The sequence below is a fragment of the Heteronotia binoei genome, chromosome 18 (genome assembly GCF_032191835.1).
Source record: "Heteronotia binoei isolate CCM8104 ecotype False Entrance Well chromosome 18, APGP_CSIRO_Hbin_v1, whole genome shotgun sequence".
Classification (NCBI taxonomy): domain Eukaryota; kingdom Metazoa; phylum Chordata; class Lepidosauria; order Squamata; family Gekkonidae; genus Heteronotia; species Heteronotia binoei.
The window spans coordinates 18,769,901-18,792,516 of record NC_083240.1 but is presented as its reverse complement, the minus strand read 5'-3'; the positions used below and the strand labels follow the sequence as shown (position 1 = coordinate 18,792,516).

The 22,616-nt window shown below is 46.2% G+C and overlaps 2 protein-coding genes across 2 annotated transcripts in view; one reads left to right on the top strand and one right to left on the bottom strand.

Annotated features, from left to right (window-relative positions):
* Positions 1-2,117, bottom strand: part of LOC132587346 (uncharacterized) — a 36,628-nt gene extending 34,511 nt beyond the window's left edge. Inside the window, exons 1-2 of the mRNA XM_060259621.1 lie at positions 2,043-2,117; positions 801-945 (exon numbers count right to left, since the gene is read on the bottom strand). Of these exons, the coding sequence (XP_060115604.1) occupies positions 801-945; positions 2,043-2,085 (188 nt within the window). The 5' untranslated portion in view covers positions 2,086-2,117. The remainder of the gene's footprint in view (positions 1-800; positions 946-2,042) is intronic.
* Positions 2,118-14,140: 12,023 nt separating this feature from the next.
* On the top strand, positions 14,141-21,808 carry MUL1 (mitochondrial E3 ubiquitin protein ligase 1). Its single transcript, XM_060259199.1, is given in 6 exon segments — positions 14,141-14,207; positions 16,124-16,270; positions 17,478-17,565; positions 18,931-19,051; positions 20,651-20,709; positions 20,712-21,808. Coding segments are annotated over 5 exon segments (1,020 nt in total). The 5' UTR covers positions 14,141-14,207; positions 16,124-16,150; the 3' UTR covers positions 21,344-21,808.
* Positions 21,809-22,616: the final 808 nt, after the last annotated feature.

The window sequence follows — 22,616 nt, the reverse complement described above, 5'->3', positions numbered from 1 at the left end:
GATTGCCATTGACTGTGATGTTTGGGAATGCCAGCATCGTGTGGATGGGATATTACTGTCTTTTCTACTAGACTACCCTCCCTCTAGGCCTTTGACTTGGTTTTCACTCACTTGTGCCTCATATATCTATAATGGATGCTTGAAACTGAGATCGGAAACATGAATCAGGGCTGCCAAATAGTGAGCCGTGATTATTAATTTATTGAGCCTCGAACTGATGCTAAGTCAGTGCCCAGTTTAGCTCACTTCTTTTTCTACTCATGTATTCTTAATACCTAATTCTGTATCATAGAAGGGTTTTGTTTTGTTCTCTTTATTGAAACAATTATGCACATCTTCCTGTTAACCAACTGTTGATAATGGGTGAAATATGACAGGATTAAGAACTGAATTACAAACCGCTTTCCTCTTCTATGTGTGTGAGCTCAGGTTGCCAGGTGTGTGTTGGAAAATGCCTGGAGACTTTGGGGGTGGACCTGGGAGAGGGGGGGAGGGGAGGGGCCTCAGCATGGGGGTGGACCTGGGAGAGGGGGAGGGGAGGGGCCTCAGACTCCACCCTTCAAAGCAGCCATTTTCTCCAGGGGTAATACAGTACAGGTACTGGTATATAGTGAAAAACTGCAAAAAAGATCACCAGTCAAAGGTAGGCAATCTGGCCTTGAAGCTGACTCAGAGTGCAATCCTAAACATAATTCTACCCTTCTAAGTCAATTGAAGCCATTGAAACTTCTGACGATGTCATTGAAATTCGCATGGCTTTGTTTGATTGGATGACTCATTTGGACAATTTGTCATCTTACCGGTCAGTGGCATCCAGTGGTTCTCCTCTGCCTCCCTGTCCACAGTAACATCCATAGGCGATATAATTTGGTATGGTGCTTTTCCCAGTGACTTGTTTGATCATCTTCTGAAGATCAAAGAGATTGCCATCTGTCACGATGGGTCCTGGAAAACAGCAGGAAAGTGACTCTCAGACATTGCGGTGACATACGTCATTAAGTGTATACATCACAAAAGGTGAATGCAGGATCAGGAAGGGGCACTTACTTGCAGGATAGAGGAGTGAGATGGTGTGCAAGTGAACACATGAACTCATGAAGCTGCCTTTAGACTGAATTCAGACCCTTGGTCCATCAGAGTCAGTATCATCTACTCAGACTAGCAGCAGCTCTCCAGGGGCTCAGGCAGAGGTCTTCCATATCACCTTCTGCTTGATTCTTTTAGGTGGAGATGCTGGGGATGGAGCCAGGGACATTCTGCATGCCAAGCAGATGTTCTGCCACTGAGCCACAGCCCCTCCACATGGAGGTGATCTTGATGAGGGTAAGGGGCTCCCACCCTGGAGCAATGTTAGGGGTCATGGGAGGGTGGAAGTACCCACTGGAGAGCCAGTGTGGTATTATGGTTATCAGGGGTGGAATTCTAACAGAAGCTCCTTTGCATATTAGGCGACACCCCTCTGATGTAGCCAATCCTTCAAGAGTTTACAAAAAAAAAAGCCTTGTAAGCTCTTGGAGGACTGGGTTAGATCAGGGGTGTGTGGCGTAATATGCAAAGGAGCTCCTGCTAGAATTCCACTCCTGATGGTTACAGTGTCAATCTAGGATCTTGGAAATCTGAGTCCCAGTCTCCATTCTGGCACAGAAGCTTCCTTGGTAACCTTGGGCCACTCATACACAGCCTAGCCTGCCTCACAGGGTTGTTGTGGGGATAAAATGGAAGAGAGGAGAACAATGCTGCAAACTTCTTTGGGTCCCCCTTAGGGAGAAGAAGTGGACAGAACTATCGACATACATTATTTTGCTCTTCCGTTGCCTTGCTGATTTCCTCCTGCAAATGTCATCCTGCCTCCACACATTTATCTTTGATATATTTTTCTCTAAATGGGAGAAATGAACTCTTCCCCCCACCACAACAAAAATAATTGATTTCCTAGTCAAACATCCAGTTTCCCCTGCCCCTGAACACAATGGAGTAAAGAAAAAGATGTCACTTCTCCTTTGGCCTCTTGAGCTATTTGTATATGATATTTTGGCACTTACCAAAAATAAGTAGCACCACCACCCATGCAGACAGAGTCTTCATCTCTTTGGAAGGCCCTGAAGAAGAAATCCAGACATCTTCATCTACCTTTACACAGAGAAAGTGCTTGACACCAGATCCATTGCACAACCAGAGTTTATGGCCCGGGAAGGTAACTGCAAGAAGCATGAGCTGGGAAGGATGCTAGCACGTCAGCCCTGGATGCTCCTGTCTGTGGGACTCAGGGAATGGGGGGTCTCTGCACAGGCACACACCCCCATCCTAATGATGGGATTTTACTAGTACATGAGGCAACAAAATCTAGTCTATGTTGGTAGCTGCCATACGGAAGACACATTAATTCACAATCACAGCTACATTGCAGCGGAAATCTGTAGCAGCAGTTGCAAAGAACAAAGCAATCCAGAGACCTTGGTGTCTCTCTATTCTCTCTACTTACCTCTTCTATGTTTGGAAGAGAAACTCTCAAGAGCACGAAGTCCGGCTATGTTCAACTAACCAAACTTATATATGAACCCAGAGATGTCCTCAGCCTTTGGGGAATTTATTCATCAGCCCCATGGGCGGAAGCATGAGCTTCTCCATAAATGGGAATTTCTCTTTTGCGGCTTCTCTGGGGCAGGGGAGTCCCATTTGTGCTGTGGCATTCAGACACACAAAGAACATATTTGCAGTGTGTGTAAAAAATATATATATATGACTCATATCTGAGGTCTCAAGCTACCCATGACATGGAAGGGCCTTGCTAGGAATCTTCAAGTGTTGCTTTGCACTAAAAAGCTGTTGTGCAGGTGGCCAGTACAGACTAGGGCAGGGGTGGCTCTTTAACACATATTGTGTGGCTCTCGAAATCCCCACTACCCCATAGGCCAGCTTGAAGAAGGCATTTCTCTCTTTAAATCACTTATCCAAGCCAAGTCAGCCAGTGGCTTGGAGAATACATTTAAAGTTAAAGTTGCTTTCTTTCCACCTCTGCTTCCCTCCTCCCTCTAGTTACTTTCCTTCCTTCCTTCCTTCCTTCCTTCCTTCCTTCCTTCCTTCCTTCCTTCCTTCCTTCCTTCCTTCCTTCCTTCCTTCCTTCCTTCTCTCAATCATCTGACGTTCATTTTCTTGTGGCTCTCAAACATCTGACATTTATTCTATGTGGTTCTTACATGAAGCAAGTTTGGCCACACCTGGACTAGAGCTAAGGCGCTGGAGAAGGCAGGCTTCCAGTCTGTCTGCAGCAGGCTTCAAGCTCCTCTCTCAGGCCTGAGGCATTCCATGCCGGCACAGGCATGAAGTTCTCATCCTGGATGTCCAGGTGTGTGCACAAGGCTATGCACAGTCTGGATTGGGGGATGTCATGGGGTCATTCAAACAGGACCTTAGAGCTGATTGGTGCTTTCTTGGCATGACTAAGCAACTTGGAGATGACAGCCAGCTGACAATCTGTTAGAATTGCTGAACTGGCCATCTGGCTATTGGCATAAAAGCAGTAGTTAAGAGCAGCAGACTCTAATCTGGAGAACCGGGTTTGATTGCTCACTCCTCCACATGAAGCCTGCTGGGTGACCTTGGGCCACTCACTGTTTCTCTCAGAACTCTCTCAGCCCCACCTGCCCCACAAGGTGCCTGTAGTGGGGAGAGGAAAGGAAAAGTGATTGCAAGCTACTTTGAGACTCCTTCAGATAGAAAAAAAGCAGGATATAAAAACCTTTTCTCTTTCTTTTCTGCTGCTGGCTGAGGACAAGCTCGTTCCAGCGCTATAGCAGCACTGACCTTCGATCAGCTAGTTGGCATAGTGGGACCACTAAAAGTTACCACAAATGCATCTTTTGGCATTCCTTTTGTCTCTAACCAATGTCTGTTCAGCTGAAAGAGGAGCTAAAGCTGGGTGAGTCATTAAGCATGACACAAGGATCTTCTGGAAGTTTTTTTTTAAGCCGCTTACCAAAATTTGTTGTGTCAGCTTTGTGATTTGGCAACTGGTTAATGAACAAGAACCAAGGGCAATCATCTGCAGATGGTTTTCATGAGGGGAGCCGGCAAGGAAGCCTCCCCTGCAGGGATCTGTACTGGGAGCTGTGCTTTATGCCACCCAGTGGTTCAAACCCAAGCAGTTTGCGTGAAGAGGTCCAAAAGGATCTTTCATACCTGAATGAATGGACAATAAAATGGCAAAAAAGAGTCCCGCTTAGATTGTTAAATCTCCAGTAACAGCAGGGCTTGTTTTGTGGGAAAAGCCCAGCAGGAACTCATTTGCATATTAGGCCACACCCCCGACAGTGCCATTATTTATAGAAACAATGTTTTTTGTAGAAAAAGCCCAGCATGAACTTATTTGCATATTAAGCCACACTCCCTGCTGCCAAGCCCGTCGGAACTGTGTTCCTGTGCGTTCCTGCTCAAAAAAAGCCCTGAGTAACAGCAGCCTCAAAGTCCCTCGTTTGAATCAAAACTATGGTGCTGGGGAAAGGGAGGCGTCCTCTTTCTTCTGTTTTCTCAGTGAAATCTTCCCCCCGGCCCCAAACCCCCCAGCAGGTATCAAAAACTGGAACAGCATCCTACCTTGATTGCTGACCCAAAAGTCAGTGTTCTCCAACAAACCAGCTTCAAAGAGAGACTCCAACAGGAAACCGAAGATGTAGGAATTCAACAAAGGATTAGACATCATGGACCAGAGATTCCCTCAGTTTCTAAAGGTGTCAGTTTGCTCAATGAAGATAAAGAGTCTATGTTGTCACCAGTGGCAATGAATATGAATGATCATCATGTCATGTACATGTGTACACTTTTTGGTCACAAACTGGGCCATTTAGCTCGAGCTCACAATTTTTCCCTTCTCTCCTTGGATAACAGTCTTGGTGACTGTAGAGTCACATCACTGCATCTGGATCTTTAAGCCGATGTAGAAGTATGCTACAATAACTTGATCTGTCTGTAGGGTGTCATGGGACACTTTGAGAAAACTGTGCATTGGACTTAATGAACAAGTGTTGCATGTGCTAGACAGTCTCTGCTCTTGGTGGTGACACTTGCATTTGCTCATGGACACAGTGAAAACCATTGGCCTGGCACAAACATAACTGCTAGTGCAAGGGGGAGCCTACTCCATGGCACAGACTGTTCAGCACTCAGAGAATTTGTCCGTAGTCTTCCGAACCATTATTTATAAAATTGCATTGTTGTTTTTATGCTAACCAATGACCATAGTCTCAAGCCATTTGGTTTCCTGAGTGAGATTTGCAGGAGTGAATTCATGCTTTGATTGGATTACAAATGGTAAACTTGAGAGAAGGATGAAAGGATGACTGTTTAAATAGGCGGGATGCAATGGGAAATTCTCTGCTGTGTTGTGTGTACCAATATCCATTCTGGCTGGGCTGCTTCCCACTAGAGATAGCTTTGATGTTTGGGATGTTTGGATTGGATGGTGAGCATGGAAATGAGCTTAGATGTAGATGCGCTTAGACTAGCATGCACCTCTACGGCCAGTTTGGTGTAGTGGTTAAGTGTGCGGACTCTTTATCTGGGAGAACCAGGCGTGATTCCCCACTCCTCCACTTTAAGCTGCTGGAATGGCTTTGGGTTAGCCATAGCTATCGCAGGAGTTGTCCTTGAAAGGGCAGCTGCTGTGAGAGCCCTCTCAGCCCCACCCACCTCACAGAATGTCTGTTGTGTGGGGAGAAGATATAGGAGACTGTAAGCTGCTCTGAGTCAGAGAGAAGGGCGGGGTATAAATCTGCAGTATTCTTCTCCTCCTCTTGGTTTCCAGTTAGATTTGAGAATTCAATTCATGCCTCCTTTGGTCTGCCTGCTGGTGAGGGCCAACCCTGGTCCCATTAGCAAAGAAGTGGTACCACACTGTGAATGTAGTCAGTCATAACAGGCAGTACACGGGGAACCTTTGGCAATGGCAAGGAACCTGCCATACAGCACTGGCACTACTCCTCTGGGAATATAGTTCAATGAAAAGAAGAAGACTGCAGATTTATACCCCGCCCTTCTTTCTGAATCAGAGACTCAGAGTGGCTTACAATCTCCTATATCTTCTCCCCCCACAACGGACACCCTGTGAGGTGGGTGGGGCTGAGAAGGCTCTCACAGCAGCTGCCCTTTCAAGGACAATTCCTGCAAGAGCTATGGCTAACCCAAGGCCATTCCAGCAGCTGCAAGTGGAGGAGTGGGGAATCAAACCTGGTTCTCCCAGATAAGAGTCCGCACACTTAACCACTACACCAAACTGCTAAAACAGGCTTGGAGGAAACGATATCTGCCCTTGTTCCTGCTACAGTCTCCACAAATTAGGGCAAGTCTGCAAAATTACAGACGTATGAAAATGAAGAGGGTGCATTTAAGCTCTTCAACTTCTCGGAACTCTGTAAATGGAAGAATGGGCTTCCTTGTTTTGACAGGCTGAAAATACAAGCTGGTGATTTCTCAGAAGGAAGAATGAATTTTTAGAATGACAATGCCCATATATGGGTTTGTTTGTTTGAGAACAGGGAGATTCACACGAACACATGAATCTGCCTGGTGCTGAATCAGACCTTCAGTCCTTCAAGGTCAGTGCTGTCTACTCAGACTGCCAGTGACTCTATGTAGGTCGAGGTATTTCATGTCACTAACTAATCCTTTCAAGCAGAGATGCTGGGGATTGAATCTGGGACCTTTGGCATGTCAAGCAGATGCTCTGCCAGAAAGCAGACTCAAAAGTCAAAAATAGCAACTCTGGCATTTCTTGAACTTTGGTGCAAATTTGACGTAGTGGTTAAGTGTGCGGACTCTTATTTGGGAGAACCGGGTTTGATTCCCCACTCCTCCACTTGCACCTGCTGGCATGGCCTTGGGTCAGCCAGAGCTCTCATAGGAGTTGTCCTTGAAAGGGCAGCTTCTGGGAGGGCTCTCTCAGCCCCACCTACCTCATAGGATGTCTGTTGTGGGGGAGGAAGGTAAAGGAGATAATGAGCCACTCAGACTGAGATTCAGAGGGAAAGGTGGGATACCAATCCAATTTCCTCTTCTTCTTCATCATCATCATGAACTTCTGACACCACCCTGAGATTCTGCTCTGGCTAATACCATAGACTGCACATATACCCTATGGCGTTTCTGTTCTGTTTTATCCAGTGATTCTTTCTCCACAAAGGAAGACGTAGACCTCATTATTATTTTGCATAAATGTAACTGGTGCAAAAATAATGTTGAAAAAATGGGGTTTTTTTATCAAGAAAGAGAGGCTGGTTGAAGGAAAAACACATTTTATTTATTTACACCATCTATCTCTCTTTTCTCTCCAAGGCAGACCCAAAGTGGCTTACATTGTTCTCCTCTCCTCCATTTTATCTTCCCAACAACCCTGAGAGGTAGATCAAGCTGAGACTATATGATTGGCCCCAATTCACCCAACGAGCATCCATGGCATGAATGGGGGTTCGAACCCAGACCCTATTCCAACACCGTAACTGCTACATCATGGTTCATTGCTCACTTGGGAGAAGCAAAATCAAGAAGGAGATACGTGAATGGAACCAGCACACATCCAAAATATGTCCTCGTCCTTAGATTAGATTCTGGATAAAACTCCATAGAGCACACTTCCTTGTCCCTTTGAGGAACTGAAATTTGACTTGGATTGAATCTGTTCAAAAGCTGGTGGTTAATCAACTATTGACTAATGAACTCAATCTCTAGTCTTCTGTTTGCACAATGTACTATCTCCCTGTCCCATACAGGAATATGTATCTTGTCCTTCCATTCTCTTCTTTGCTCTTTGTACAGTGCTTGGTGGATTCCATTTCTCAAGCATCACAATTGCACATTCCAAGTCGAGGTATGTGCTCCAGCAGCCAATTGAGGACAACTGATCAGAAATACCAACCTTGGTTCCTCTGATTCCATACATCATGGCCCCATTTGTCAGATATGCTTCTCAGATGAACTTCTGTGGGATAAGAACCTATTGGGAGCTGACCAGAAACAGCAGGAAACCCATTTCTGACACAGAGGGCTCAGTATGTGATGCTAGCAGCACTTTGGAATCAATATTTTGTGCAGAAAAGCTAACAAGGGACAGAAAACCCTGGGCCAAATAATAGACAATCGACACAATTGCTTTGTGGAGAACACCAGGTTGGAAAGAGTCCAAAGACAAAGGACAGGATGAGTTTGTGACTCAAAACTTTCTACGCTTGCTATCATGGAGTGTGTTGTAATTAGGGCTGAGCAGAATCTGGGGGAGAGAGGGAGGATACATTTTTGTGGAAAATGTGGCATCCTACAGATCATGTCCCTGATCATCATTGGGGAAGGGACTTGAGAGTGGTGAAAATGCTCAGGCTATCACACTCACCAGGACCCACCATTTCTTCTGGCTGCTGTGCTATGAAACAACCATTTTTACAGCCCTGATCGCCTGTTGGAACAACATACTTTTTGTCTTGTATGTTGTGCCTTTGCTTTTTTTATTTATTATTTCATTTGTACCCCTCTTTTCTCCCCAGCGGGGACCCAAAACAGCTTACACTGTTCTCTTCCCCTCCATTTTATCCTCACAACCACCACCTTGCGAGGTAGATCTGAGTGAGTGTGTTTGACCGGCCCAAGGTCACCCAGCAAGCTTCTATGGCGGAGTGGGGATTTGCACCAGTGTCTCCCAGATCCCAGTCTGACACTCTAACCTCTGCACCACTGGTTCTCTTTTAGACAAAACAAGAGATCGTGCGGCCTATCACATTTCCTACCTGGCTAGCAAGTTTCACAGGCCCAGAGGTTGCACTGAGACAGCCTGAGCAGATCAGAGCTAGCGCTGTCCAGCAGTTTAGAAACACAGTGGGAACCAGAGAGATAGGCCAAGAGGTAGTCAGGAAAGGAAAGGTCCCCTATGCAAGCACCAGTTGTTTCCGACTCTGGGGTGACATTGCTTTCACAACGTTTTCACAGCAGACTTTTTACAGGGTGGTTTGCCATTGCCTTCCCCAGTCATCTACGCTTTTCCCCCCAGCAAGCTGGGTACTCATTTTACCAACCTCGGAAGGATGGAAGGCTGAGTCAACCTTGAGCCAGCTACCTGAAAACCCAGCTTCCACCGGGGGTCAAACTCAGGTCGTGAGCAGAGCTTAGGACTGCAGTACTGCAGCTTTAACACTCTGTGCCACGGAGCACGAGGTAGTCAAGGGCTGGGGAAAATGGGAAACCCACTCTTCAGGGAGCTGTCCAGGTTGAGGCATAAGCTGGTTTTGCAGCCTGTCGACTTGTAGAAGTTAGATCCCGTTTAAGAAGCTTCACAGGGAACTGGTAGCTCCACCCTTCCTGTCTGCTAGATCCCTGTCATGACCTAGAATGTCCTACACTCTTCCCAAGCAGAACTGGTGTTGAGTTGGTCAATGCGTGCTCCTCTGTGTGGTCCAGACTTTTCTGTGCTTGTAGGAATGCAATTTCTGGGTTGAAATTGCTGCTGTGCAAGATCAGGAATGGGACACAGAAAGGCCTGTATGAGCATTCAAACAATGGGAAATCTCTGGCATTCCAGCAGCTTCCGTTTAGCACTGGTGATAAATTGGGACTTGGATCTGTTTTCTCCTTGTCAGGTTTGCCCCAGCTATGAAACGGCTTCTCCTCTTGGTTCTCCTGGTTGCGAGTGGTGAGTTCTGGAAAATACCATACTCTCTCCTCTAACACGAGCCTTGTCTCCTTCTAAAAGGGTGCTAACTTCTTGGATGCTAACTTGGCAGGTGGTAGTGATGAGCCATTGGTCCCCTCATTTTATCATGGTTGATATTTTTATCAATGGTTTTGGTTCTTCTCTCTTCATGCAGATTCCCTTTGTACTGTGTATGTATAAGGGAGGGTTTCCTAAATGCAAGGAAACAGAACACTTCACGAAAATCAGAAAATCCCCTGGTTCAATTTGCACAAGAGAGCAACAAAATCAAAATGGGGGGGGGGCTGTGGGGTTGAAACAGTAAGCATGAGGCATTTGAAATTGTCCCTAAAGCATTCAAGCTTTTCTTGAGAACTAAATGCCCCAACTAGAAACCTCCCAATCTCAATTTTCCTTTTCCCCCATCTTTTTTTTTTCCTTTTGCAGTTTTGGTCACAATTAATAGCAGCACTTTGAACTTCAAAGGGATGATTCAAAGGATTACAGGGAAAAACGCTCTCATCTATTTCAACGGATATGGTTGCTACTGTGGAAAGGAAGGGAAGGGGAAGCCAAGGGATGCGACAGACATGTGAGTTTGGGTTCCTCAGGCTGGCCCAAGAGTCTGGGAGCAAATATGACCTGAAGATGCGGAGGCTGCTTAGGGAGGCTTCTTCCTACCATTTTCCTGTGCTTTTCTCCCCTTGAAGGTGCTGTTACCACCTTGATTGCTGTTATGAGAGCTTATATAAGTGCCACCCAGAGATTGATCATTACAAATTCCAGATTGTCAATGATGATGTTCTCTGTGGTGAGTACCATTTGCAGTGCTGAAAATCACATGAACACATCTGGAATGCATGCATTTGTCTCACATAGACTCAGGGCAGATTACGCATAGCGAGTTGGTACAATCAACGAAAATGGGACATTCAATAACCAGTGTATTCTATAACCAAAGAAGCGTGCCACCGGTCACAAGTGATGGCATTGGTGCTAACCAATAGTGGCCTGCCATAGTGAATGCAGCTTATTTAAGAAAGGACACCAACTTTAAAAAAAAGAAGGAACAGTGAATCATATTGGCTCTACAAGAGAAAACTGTGGGTTGAGTGATGAAAGGTATATGATTTTCTTTCAGCTTACATTCTAGCTCAAGGGTGTAAAACATAAGGCCTGGAGGGGAATTATAAGCAATGCTCCCTCTAAGCTGTGGAGTCTTGTGAGCAAAAATGTTCTTTGTGAGCTCCTGGCTTTAAAGTTGTGAGCTACTGCATGAATTGTCTTGCTCTGGGGCCATTTTTCCTGAGCTAAAACAAAAATGTGTGAGCCAGAGGCTAAAAAACTGTGAGCTAGCTCACACTAACTCAGCTTAGAGGAAACACTGTTTATAAGCCCCTTTAAGAGTGCTTGATGTGTCAACAAATTGTCAGGTCTTGGATGTGGATACCTGCAATGAGGCTGTGGTTTGTTTTCTTTCATTTGTATTAATTGCTGTGATGTTGATGTAAGTCATCTTGAGTTCCATTCACTGGAAGAACCACAGGAAATGTTTTAAACAAATAAACAAAGCAAAAGCGGTGACAGTCACATGATTAAGGCTGCCAGTTGGGAAATACTTGGGTTTGGGTTGGGAAATACTTGGGTTGGGAAATACTTGGAGATTTTGGGGATAGTGCCTGGGTAGGGCATGATTTGGGGAGGGGAAGGACTTCAGCATGGTGTAATGCCATAGAATCCATCTTCCAAAGCTGTAATTTGCTCCAGAGAAACTGATATTGGTTGCCTGAAGGTCAATAGTAATAGCAGATCTCCAGGTGCTACCTGGAGGTTGGCAATCCTAGATGCAGAATCAGCCAACCTCTTTCCTCCCCAAACCGATGAAATTATGCATGTGCGCATCAGGGCACATGGCACAGAAATCTACTGTAGGGATCTGTGAGGCACAGACAAGTTTTATGTGGGTACACATGTAGTTTTTCTGCAAGGGTGCAACCATGACTTCCAAGACTTAGGAGCCACCCAGGTTTTCTGTGAACTAAGGGGCTAGGATTTACTTTCTTACAAAGGAAAGATTATTTAGAGAACCTGATACATGTATTGGTATATCCAGGGCTTTTTTCCAGAAAAAGCCCAGCAAGAACTCATTTGCATATTAGGCTGCACCCTCTGACATCACCATTGTTTCGCCCAGGGTTTTTTGTAGAAAAAGAACAGCAGGACCTCATTTGCATATTAGGCCACACCCCCTGACACCAAGCCAGCCGAAACTGCGTTCCTGTGTGTTCCTGCTCAAAGAAAACCCTGGGTATATGAATACAAATGATATTCAATTGCCAATACAGCTTTAAAAATCCAAGTGCCCCAGTGGTAGTGACAGGGAAGAAATGGTCATTGCAGAGATGGGGGTCAGAGAAAATCACTGCCATGTGAATAGGGAAATCTGAACTTTTCCACCAACATGGCAGCCACCCAGGTTTTTCTATGATCTCTCCCAAAACTTCATAGCAAAGCAGGTTTGAGAAAGATCAGAGGAATGTTGGAGATTCTGTCTGGTGTGCAATGCTGTGGAGAAGCAAGGGGGGGGGGGGACTTACCTCCCAACGGTATTGAACCCAGGGCAAATAACCCATGTGGATATAGCCTGATAATAGAAGAGAAGAGATAGAGAGTGCTCTTGTACTCACTGGTGTATTCTAGTTTTGCCAACTCCAGGTTAGTAAATTCCTGGAGATTTGGCAATAAAGACTGGGGAAGGTCAGGTTAGGGGAGGGTAGAGAGCTCAGCGTGGTATAATGCCACAGAGTCCACTCTTCAGAGCATCTGTTTTCTCCAGGGAAACCAATCTATGTAGTCTGGAGACTAGTTGTAATTCCAGGAGATCTAATGACCCCACTTGGGGATTGGCAACCTGAGGTGCTGTGTTCCTTTTCATTCCACTGTGGTAAGAGGAAATATTGTTTCTGCAGAGAATGGAGAGAAGTCCGGCTGCCCCACACATGTGTGTGAATGCGACCGAGAAGCAAGCCTCTGCTTCAAGAGGGAAGCCCACACCTACAACAAGTTCTTCCACCATTATCCCGCTGTCTTGTGCAAGGAGATCGCCCCCAAATGTCCATCTGAGGAAGGAGTGGAGCAGGAAGAAAACCTCACTGAAGGACCATGGAGGAATCAGGCCCTCATATAAACTTTGGAGCTCCCACGAAGCAAAAGGGAACCCGGAGAGGGGACACCCGATACCTGAATTTTGCATTCATTCAGCATTGACAACACACACACACACACCCCAACCCAAAATGTCCAATGTCCAACATTCACTCTGGAAAGTGGTTTGAAATAAATATTTTTGGAACAAGTCTTTTTCATGAATTATAAAATCACACAATTACACTGCTACTTTCCAACCATTCATTTGTGACGGGGATGCCAAAGAACCTTTATTTTGTATTTGACGTCAGATTTTTGTCCGTTTATACTATTGGACAGAACCTGGCCTGCTGAAACAGCTTGGGCTGCTCCTGGAGGTAGGCTTCCCAATCCCCAGGTCCCAGAGGGGGATCTCCCGGTTTTACAGGCTTCCCCCCTCCCCCAGCCAGCTGGCCGGCGGGGGAAGCCCCGCCCCCAGAGCCATCATGCACCTCTATGAACGATTCCCATAGGGAATGATGAGGAATTGATCCACGGGTATCAGGGGCTCTGGGGGGCTGTTTTATGAGATAGAGGCACCATATTTTCAGTATAGCATCTAGTGCCTCTCCCCAAAATACCTCCCAAGTTTCAAAAAGATTGGACCAGGGGGTCCAATTCTATGAGCCCCAAAAGAAGGTGCCCCTATCCTTCATTGTTTCCTATGGAAGGAAGGCATTTAAAAATTTGTGCAGTCCCTTTAAATGTGATGGCCAGAACTCCCTTGAAGTTCAATTATGCTTGTCACACCCTTGCTCTCGGCTCCGCCCCAATGTCCCCTGGCTCCACCCCCAAAGACTCCTGGCTCCACCCCCAAAGGCCCCAGATATTTCTTAAATTGGACTTGGCAACCCTACCTGGAGGTAGTACAAAGCAGGAGTCAAGCAGCACCCTTAAGACCAACGACGTTTGATTCAGAATGTAAACTTCCGTGTGCGAGAAGCATAATTCACTCTGAATAAAACTTTGCTGGTCTTAAAGGTTCTCCTTGACTCCTGGTTTGTTCTACTGCTTCAAACCAATACGCCTTTCCATCTGGATCTATCCTGGCGGTAATATAACCACAGAGATTACAAAAGGCTAGACCACACCTACCACGGGCAAGCCCGCAAGCGCACTTCCAGCTTTAAACCCGACTTCGCTTTCAAACTTCTTGTACAATAGGCGGTTTCGCCATAGAGTTAAGCATTCCTAGAGCAGCGCTGCCCCTGCGGCAGCCGAGAGTCTCTTTCTGCGAGGCCTTTCGGAGCGTTTTAGCCACCGCCTCCTTGACGTCATCAGGGGTGGCCGGGCGCCTGCCAAGTTTTCGTCCCGTCTTTGCAGGCGTCTCGGAAGATTTGAGTTTCAGAACGGGGTAGAGCGGGAAGGAGGGCGAAATTTTTCGAGGGAGGTGAGGGAGGTTGTTGAATGTTGGGAGGCCGCCGGTGAAGACGTTGGGAACAGCGTGATGGGATGGCTAGAGAGGGTTGTTGTGTTGCCACGGCAACGCGGAGGCTGGCTGTGGGGGCTTCAAGGGGAACGGGGGGGGTCGTTGCCATGGGACACAGGAGCGGGAAGCGGAGGAAGGAGTGGGAGATGCCGCAGGGTCTCTGACCGGACTCCCTCTAAGCTGCGGAGTCTTGTGAGCAAAAATTTTACTTTGTGAGCTGCTGGCATTAAAGTTGTGAGCAGCTGCATCAATTCATTTGCTCTGGGGTCATTTTTCCTGAGCGAAGACAAAAATGTGTGAGCTGGAGGCTAAAAAAACCTGTGAGCTAGGCATCACTGGTCTCTGATAGTTTTCGTGGTGAGGCTGTGATTTTTTTTTTTTTGCCTGTTTATTCAAGAGCCAGTTTGGTGTGGTGGTTAAATGTTCGGACTCTATCTGAAAACCGGGTTTGATTCCCCACTCCTCCACTTGCAGCTGCTGGAATGGCCTTGGGTCAGCCATAGCTCTGGCAGAGGTTGTCCTTTAAAGGGCAGCTGCTGTAACAGTTCTCTCATTCCCACCTACCTCACAGAGTGTTTGTTGTGGGGGAGGAAGGTAAAGGAGATTGTGAGCCAGTCTGAGATTCAGAGTGAAGGACGGGATACAAATCCAATGTCTTCTTCAGTGTCCCTCCCCAATGTTGGGGGAGGGAGGAGTAGAGGTGGGAGAGGAGCTAAGGACTCCCTGGTAGGCAGGCTCTGCATGGCTCCAACCAGACTGTAATCCTGCAGGAATTAGGAAGGCAGCTCATCCTTGTGATGACGATGGTGGTAATGCTGGTGCTGTTGTGTTTCCTGCACTCAGCCCTCATTCCACAAGGCCTGCAAATGCTGAGTTGGAGGTCGAGGGGCCTGCCAGGCTTCCTCCTGTTGCTTGACTGTGAGCACTTGGAAGAAAATGAGCTGAGTGGTGGTTGTTCGTATTTGGCAGGGGCAGCTGGTCCAGCAGTGTCCCTGTGGCAGTTCCTGGAGTGGTGCCTCAAGCGGGGCCAGCTCAATGTTAGGGTCCTCGCCACACAATTGACTGATTAGATCCCCCAACCCTCTTATCAGTAGAACATCTTTTAAAGTCTCTTACAGGCACACTGTGACAAGGCTCCCATTCCTTGTTCCATCCACTCTCCAAATCCAGCTGCCTGTCACCCTCTTCTTGACAGTAAGCTGAAGTTCCCCAATCAAAATGAGTTCCATTAGCTGCCACTCATGTCAGCTAACTCACTCTCTTCCAAGCAGCACCGCCTTCAAGCATGCATTTGCCAGCTGTCTGTCACACATGCGTTCTTTGATACTCTGCCCTGGTTCACCATCTGTGGGATGGGGGGAGGATCTCTTCAGCCTGCTGTTGCAGATGCGTGCGCACAGCTCAGCAAGGCTGTGATTCTTGGGAGGGGAGTCATATATGGGGACCTCTGCTGGGCTAGGTGTTGGAAGATCCCAGTTGCCACTAAGGCTTTCATTGGAAAGACGGAGATTGTAGCCGTCTTTTTGGTCCATGCAATAAATCCCAAACTAATATGTAAAATCACAGTATCACAACAGTGTGAGCACAAGCTTTTGACTACACGTAACTCTTCATTAGGGTGTCTGGTTAGTGCTGGGAAAAGATCCAGTTGGTTGCTGGCATTTATACTGTACATGGGAAGAAAATCTATACGCAAAAATGGCAAAGCATCTTTTCTTGGGACATCATGATGTAGTGCACAAGCTTTAGAGTCCCCCCGAACCCTTCTTTTGCAATGACATTAAGCAACACGGGAGAGGTTCTTAGATACTCAAAGCCATTCTTCCTTTTTCCCTTTCCAGACTAACATATTGGGGCTGGAACACAAAATGGATGCAGGTGGACGTCCTTCAACTGGTCAAGTCATTCTCCTGGCTACCAGCTCAGCTGCCACAGCAATTCTGTATGCCATTTACAGACAAAAGTCAAAAGTTGTTCACAGCCTGAAGGTTAGTTGCTTCTTACAGCTTTGTTACACATTACGGCTACTCGCAGGGGGAAGGGGTCAAACCTGACTGTTGAATCTTAAAAAGTCATCCTTGCATAATTCTCAGTAAAGCTGGGTTTGGCTTGGAATGGTGGCTTGCTTTATTTCCATTCCAAGAGTGGAGGAATAGCCTAAGGGTTAGGTGTTGTGTTGTCAGTGGCTGCACTTTTAAAACTCTCCCTGATGAACATGAGAACATTAATTTTTTAAAAGCTGCTTTGGTCTTGATGAACAATATCATGTAGCCCACTTCTGATTTTTTTAAAAACATGCTGTTTCCTTTTCTGCTGAACTATCTGACATGACTGCTTGGGAAACTCGCAGTTAAAATAGGAAGTGTTAAGATGAAGATATATTTGACCTATAGTAAATTTTGCTCTTACTCTGCCTCCCTAGTTATGGGGAGAGGGAGAATTTGGAAGGTTAATATGACCAGGGTGTGCTGCCATCTGCTATGGACCTTTGAATGGACCCATGAATTTCTGTATGGAACATGCATGGTAGTGAGCCTGTGTGGGTCCAGTATTGTCTCTTCTGATTGATGAAGTCTTCTCTGACCTATTACACTTTCTAAACTGGGGGTTAAACCTTAGACTTCCTGCACACAAACCATGCGCTCTGCAGTTGCGCTATATACCCTGGCCTGCACCCACTATTATGACCAGACAGCTTTACAGACCTATGGTTAAGATCTTGCTCAACCAACACTGTTTCCTCTTCAGTAACTAGCTTGTTAGATGTGTTGCTTAGAGCTATCCAGGGACCCAAGTGATTTATATCAGGTGTGTGGTAGATATACAATTGAAACGTTATGTGCTTATTGGCAGAGCTGTAGTCAGAAAGCTCTTAAAGCAGGATGTGGACCTGCCTAGGAAAGTGCATTCAGTGAAGCACCAGTTTCTTCTATGCTCGTTTTTGTTATGTGCATGTTCATGTTTTTTTAAACATTCATCCTGCTTATTGCAAAGAAAATCTGAAGAAGGTATATGACATTAAGGCAAACTAGCAAGGGCTTTCTGAAAAGAAAGATAAGGAGACCTCTGAAGGTCTGTGATTTGTTATGCCAAGTTGTGACAGACCCAGCTTCTGTGTTGGCATGAATGTGGTCGCACTCTTCTGCTGTTATTGGCTTAACTGAGACTCTTACTGGTGTTCTCTTGCTTCTCTAGGGAGCCAAAAAGGTCACCCTAGACCAGGACCTGAAAAGTATTCTTATGGAAGCGCCTGGGAAGTGCGTCCCTTATGCAGTGATAGAAGGTAGAGTCTTTGGGTAGCCGTGGGATGATTTCTGATTTATTGTTGTTCTACTAGCGCTGCTGCCTCTGTCAGGGTAGGTTATGGGATGATATGCAGTGTAGAACATACAACAGTCCCTCAACAGGCACTCAGTGAAAAATGTATTCAGAGTTCATTGCCCTTCTGAAAGCTGTACATCCAAAAACAAAATAAGCAAATGTTATGCAGCAAGAATTTTGGAAGAAGCTCTGACCTGAGCAAGTCTCCCTTTGGTCTCTCTTGATACTTTGGTTTTATCTGCCTTGCAGTAGATGTAGGTAGTGTAACTAACAGCTCTTAGAGATTAATACTGCATGTAACAGAAGCAGTTCCAAATCCATGGACAGAGAAAGCCATAAGATTGATAGAGGGGAGACCTGCAACATTTTACGACTTTGCAGAAAATCATGCCACAGGTTTAGAGGGCCTCGTCGGAGCTATGGTTAGGGAAAGGATTCAGGAGTTGCAGTTTCTTCTGGATCACTGGAACATTCATGACTTATGTGTATGAGCATGGCCATACACAAATGCACCTGAAAACATTCTTCTGCATTCTGGCTCGAAAGCAGAAGTCACATGGGACATGTGCCTGGTGTCTTGGAGATGGTTTGGTGTGTGGAATGATCATAGATGAACACAGTGTGAGGAATGATCATAGAAGGAGTGAATGCACAGTTTAGTTTCCCTGTTTTCTTTGTGAAATGCTGCTAGTAGTTAAGAACATAAGGACATAAGAGAAGCCATGTTAGATCACGCCAATGACCCATCCAGTCCCTCTGTGTCACACAGTGGCCAAAAAACCCAAGTGCCATCAGGAGGTCCACCAGTGGGGCCAGGACACCAGAAGCCCTCCCACTGTGCCCCCCCAAGCACCAAGAATACAGAGCATCATCAGAAAGTTCCAACGATATGACGAAGACATATTTAACCGGTTAGGAGCTTGTGCCTTACCTTTCCCTGTGCCTCACTCTCATAAGCTGATTTTTCTATAGAATTTGTGGCTTTAGAATCAAGCTCTTGATTCTGAAGCAGGGGAACGCCAACCTGGATCTGAATTCTAACTTTCTGAAATGGTGCCCTGTTGCAAAACTGCCTGCTGGGGCCAGCGTAGAGAGGAGCTTGTTCCTCACCCCCCCAGTAGGCTGAATGGAAGCAAGGACCATCTGGACCTTTGATCTCCTTCAGCAGAATCCCATCATACATTATTCCCAGTCCTTCAGCTTGCTGAATATTTTAAAGTTTGCAGATTGTTGTCTGCTGAGCTTGCTGCTGTATAATGTGGTAGGGGTTTTCCTGCTGTATGTTTCAGCTGGTTTTGGATGTCAATTTCCCTCCCCAACTGGATAGGTGTTGTGCAATCCGTTAAGGAAACCCTCAACAGCCAGTTTGTGGAAAACTGCAAGGGAGTGGTTCAGCGGCTGACATTGCAGGAGCATAAGATGGTGTGGAACCGGACCACCCACCTATGGTAGGTACCTGTGTGCTCTTAGGCTTACAAACAGGCAAGGGAGGATGATTCTGCTGGTTTCATGGTCTTGAGCGGGAGAGGCAGTGATCAGAGACAGCAGGGGAGACTCTGGAGCAGGGGTGGCCAAACTGCAGTGTGCGAGCTGCATGTGGTTCTTTCACGCATATTGTGGCTCTTGAAGCCTCCGCCACCCAGCTTGGAGAAGGCATTTCTCTCTTTAAATCATTTCTCCAAACCAAGCCATCTGGCAGCTCGGAGAATGCATGTAAAATTAAAGTTGGTTTCTTTCTACATCTCCCTCCACATACCTACCTTCCTTCCTTCCTTTTCTTGCACTCGTGAATAACTTGGTTATTTTCTGGTTCAGGTGTTATATTCAAGTTGCCTCTCTGCTTCTGTTTGCTCATTTAGTGTTTTTAAAGAGCATTCTGTACACTGTGCAAAACTACATTATTCAAGAGGGGTTTTCTGTGCACGCAATAGAGTTGCACTGTACTAAGCGATTCATAAAGTTACTTGGAAAAATTATTAGGATGTATGGTCTATGCTACTTTGTATAACTTGCTGAGATTAGGATTCTGCAATATAATTTTGCATCATTTAATAAGGTTATAACTGAATGCTTGGCTTCAGTTCTGTTTTTAGACTTCTGGTTAGTTCTGCAACCCTAATCCTACTGCATTGTTCATTGGACGTCCCATCCATTGATCAAATTGATTTGTTCTCTGTAATCTGCCTTCAGCCAAGTGAGACAGGTGGACTGTAAATTATATAAAGAAATAGAAATAGTGTAAATAAAAGTTATGTGCAACTGTGAGGCTGTGCTGATGGAGCAGGGGCAGGCCTCATTTTGGGCAGAAGCTCACAGGAGTGGAGTTCCAGAACCTCTAAATTTTATTGTGCTCTTTCTTTCTTTCTTTCTTTCTTTCTTTCTTTCTTTCTTTCTTTCTTTCTTTCTTTCTTTCTTTCTTTCTTTCTTTCTTTCTTTCTTTCTTTCTTTCTTTCTTTCTTTCTTTCTTTCTTTCTTTCTTTCTTTCTTTCTTTCTTTCTTTCTTTCTTTCCCCAGTACTTGCTTCTGGGCTCCATTCTTCAAACCCTCTGTGAGAACGTTTGCCAAACTCTTAAGATTTGACAAACTTTCTAATATTTTTCCCTTCAAGAAATGGGAAAATAACCAAAACATATAAAGCAGACGGATGAAAATCTTCATCATGCCACTGTGGCCACAAAGGAGAAAGTAATTTAAAAAGTATGATGGGAGTAAGGTTTTATTATGACAATTATAATTCATAAAGCATTTAAAGGCAGACACTGAGCTGATATAATTGAGTACACCTTCCGGTGGTGTCGGGGGTGTGTGGCATATGCACATGAGTTATGTAAATGAGTTGTGCTAATTTAACTCTGAACCACGTTGTTAGCCGCCCTGAGCCTGCTCCGGCGGGGAGGGCGGGATACAAATAAAATTTGTTGTTGTAATGAACTCCAGCACCTCTTTTTCTATGAAGTGATTCCTGAGCAGGGGGTACAACTAACAGGGAAAACTTTATGCCCCTTCTACTGCCAGCTTGACTTCTTTCTTGGCTCCTTGTCCCCCAGGAACAATTATGAAAAGATCATTCACCAGAGAACAAACACGGTGGCCTTTGATCTGGTGCCCAGGAAGGCAGCAGCGACGTTGCTTTGAGGGTGATGAAGCCCCTGGATGCCTCTGAACTCAGCTTAGAGACGGTTTATGAAAAATTCCACCCCTCCGTGCAGTCCTTCACAGATGTGATCGGCCATTACATCAGCGGGGAGCGTCCCAAAGGCATCCAGGAGACGGAAGAGATGCTGAAGGTGGGGACAGTGCTCACCGGTGTGGGAGAGTTGGTCTTGGACAATCACGCCATCAAACTCCAGCCCCCCAAGCAGGGGATGCGGTATTACTTGAGCAGCCAGGATTTTGACTCCTTGCTCCAGAAGCAAGAATCCCATGTCCGGCTCTGGAAAATTCTGACGGCCGTTTTCGGCTTCACCACCTGTGCCTTGCTCCTCTTCCTCCTGCACAAGCAGTACCGTCGCCACCGGGAGAAGCAGCGCCTGCGACAAATGAGCGAGATGAGCGCAGCTGGCGGTGACGCAACCAGCAACACTTGCGTCATCTGCCTGAGCAGCACCCGGTCTTGTGTCTTCCTCGAGTGTGGGCACGTGTGCTCGTGTGACAAATGCTACCAAGCACTCCCAAGACCCCCTAAGTGCCCGATTTGTAGACAAGAAATCACGAGAGTCGTGCCTTTATATAACAGCTGAAAGTTGCCATCTAAAAGGTCCTTGAATGCAACCCTTCTTACAAAGGAGCGCTCTGGGAGTGTTGCTTTGAAGCCCTGCAGAGGTTCTTGGAGTTGTCTGACACCCAGTGGCTTGCATTCTCTTCCTGCAGCCACAGAGTGAGTCGAGCCGTGTTAGCTGAGAATCGAAAACAGGCTGCTGAAATGTTGGTTGCCTCTGATTTGAGACCACTTGCTATAAACTTTGGTGGACATGATGCCAAAATACAGGTTCTTCTCAATTGAGAATTCTCATATGCGCAATTGTGCGTTACTAATCCTTCCCCATACGAGAATTAACAGGATGGTGTTTCTGGTCCGCGTGATCCTTTTTGAACTGCGCGTCACCAGCGATGTATGTTTTGTTTTGCACAAAACACATTTAAAATCTCCAGTTCCGTGTGAAGACGCTCCAGATTCAGTGCAAAGAATAAACGATACAAACTAAGCCGGCAGCTTCTGTTTCGCTTTGTGTGTTTCTGGGTTCAAGTCTGTTTACGTTTACCTGTTTGGCCAGGAATGCCAGAGGGAAAGGGATGAGTAAGTTGAACGAAAGGAAGAGCACTGAGCTTCTAGGTAGATAAATGGCAAGAAAGGTAGAGGGTAGAAAGATGGTATGAAGCTTTGTGAGTGGCATGAAAGACCCTTCTCTCAGTGCCCTGAAATCCCTGCCCTGCTGCCCTGTAATGAAAAGTCCAGCAGCACCTTCTGCTGTGACGTCTAACTGAAAGAAGCTGGCGTGGAACCTCTCCAATATTCACCATCGCCTCTGCTCTGAATAGGAGTGCTCTAAACCTGACAGCCAGGCACCATGGAAATGAATGTTTGTTTGCCCTTTATTTTACTTTCAAAACCACACAGCCGGTTCCCAGGGAGTGCAGAAGCCTCCCCCTCACTGCTTCACATAGCAGTGAGGATGCCGCTGCCTAGGAGAACTTGCCAAAGGATTGGGCCCCATAGCAGTGGGTGGGGGAGGGGAAGCTGTTCGATTTTCTCCTCAGACACCAAGCTCTCTGGGCCGGCTTTGATCCGAAGGGAAAGATGTTCCATAGCACTGCCATGTCGGTGTCCCAAAACTTCCCAGCGAGTTGTATCCCTGGCTCAGATCTGTTTGCTTCCTACAGCAAGCTGACCTATTCAGTAGACTGAAACCAGTCCCTTGGGGAGCTGCCTGAGGAAGGATTCGCTCTGAAAGTGGATGGAAGCAGCAGTCCAGTTGCAGCCACACCAGTTTGGGAATTGCAGTCACACCTTCA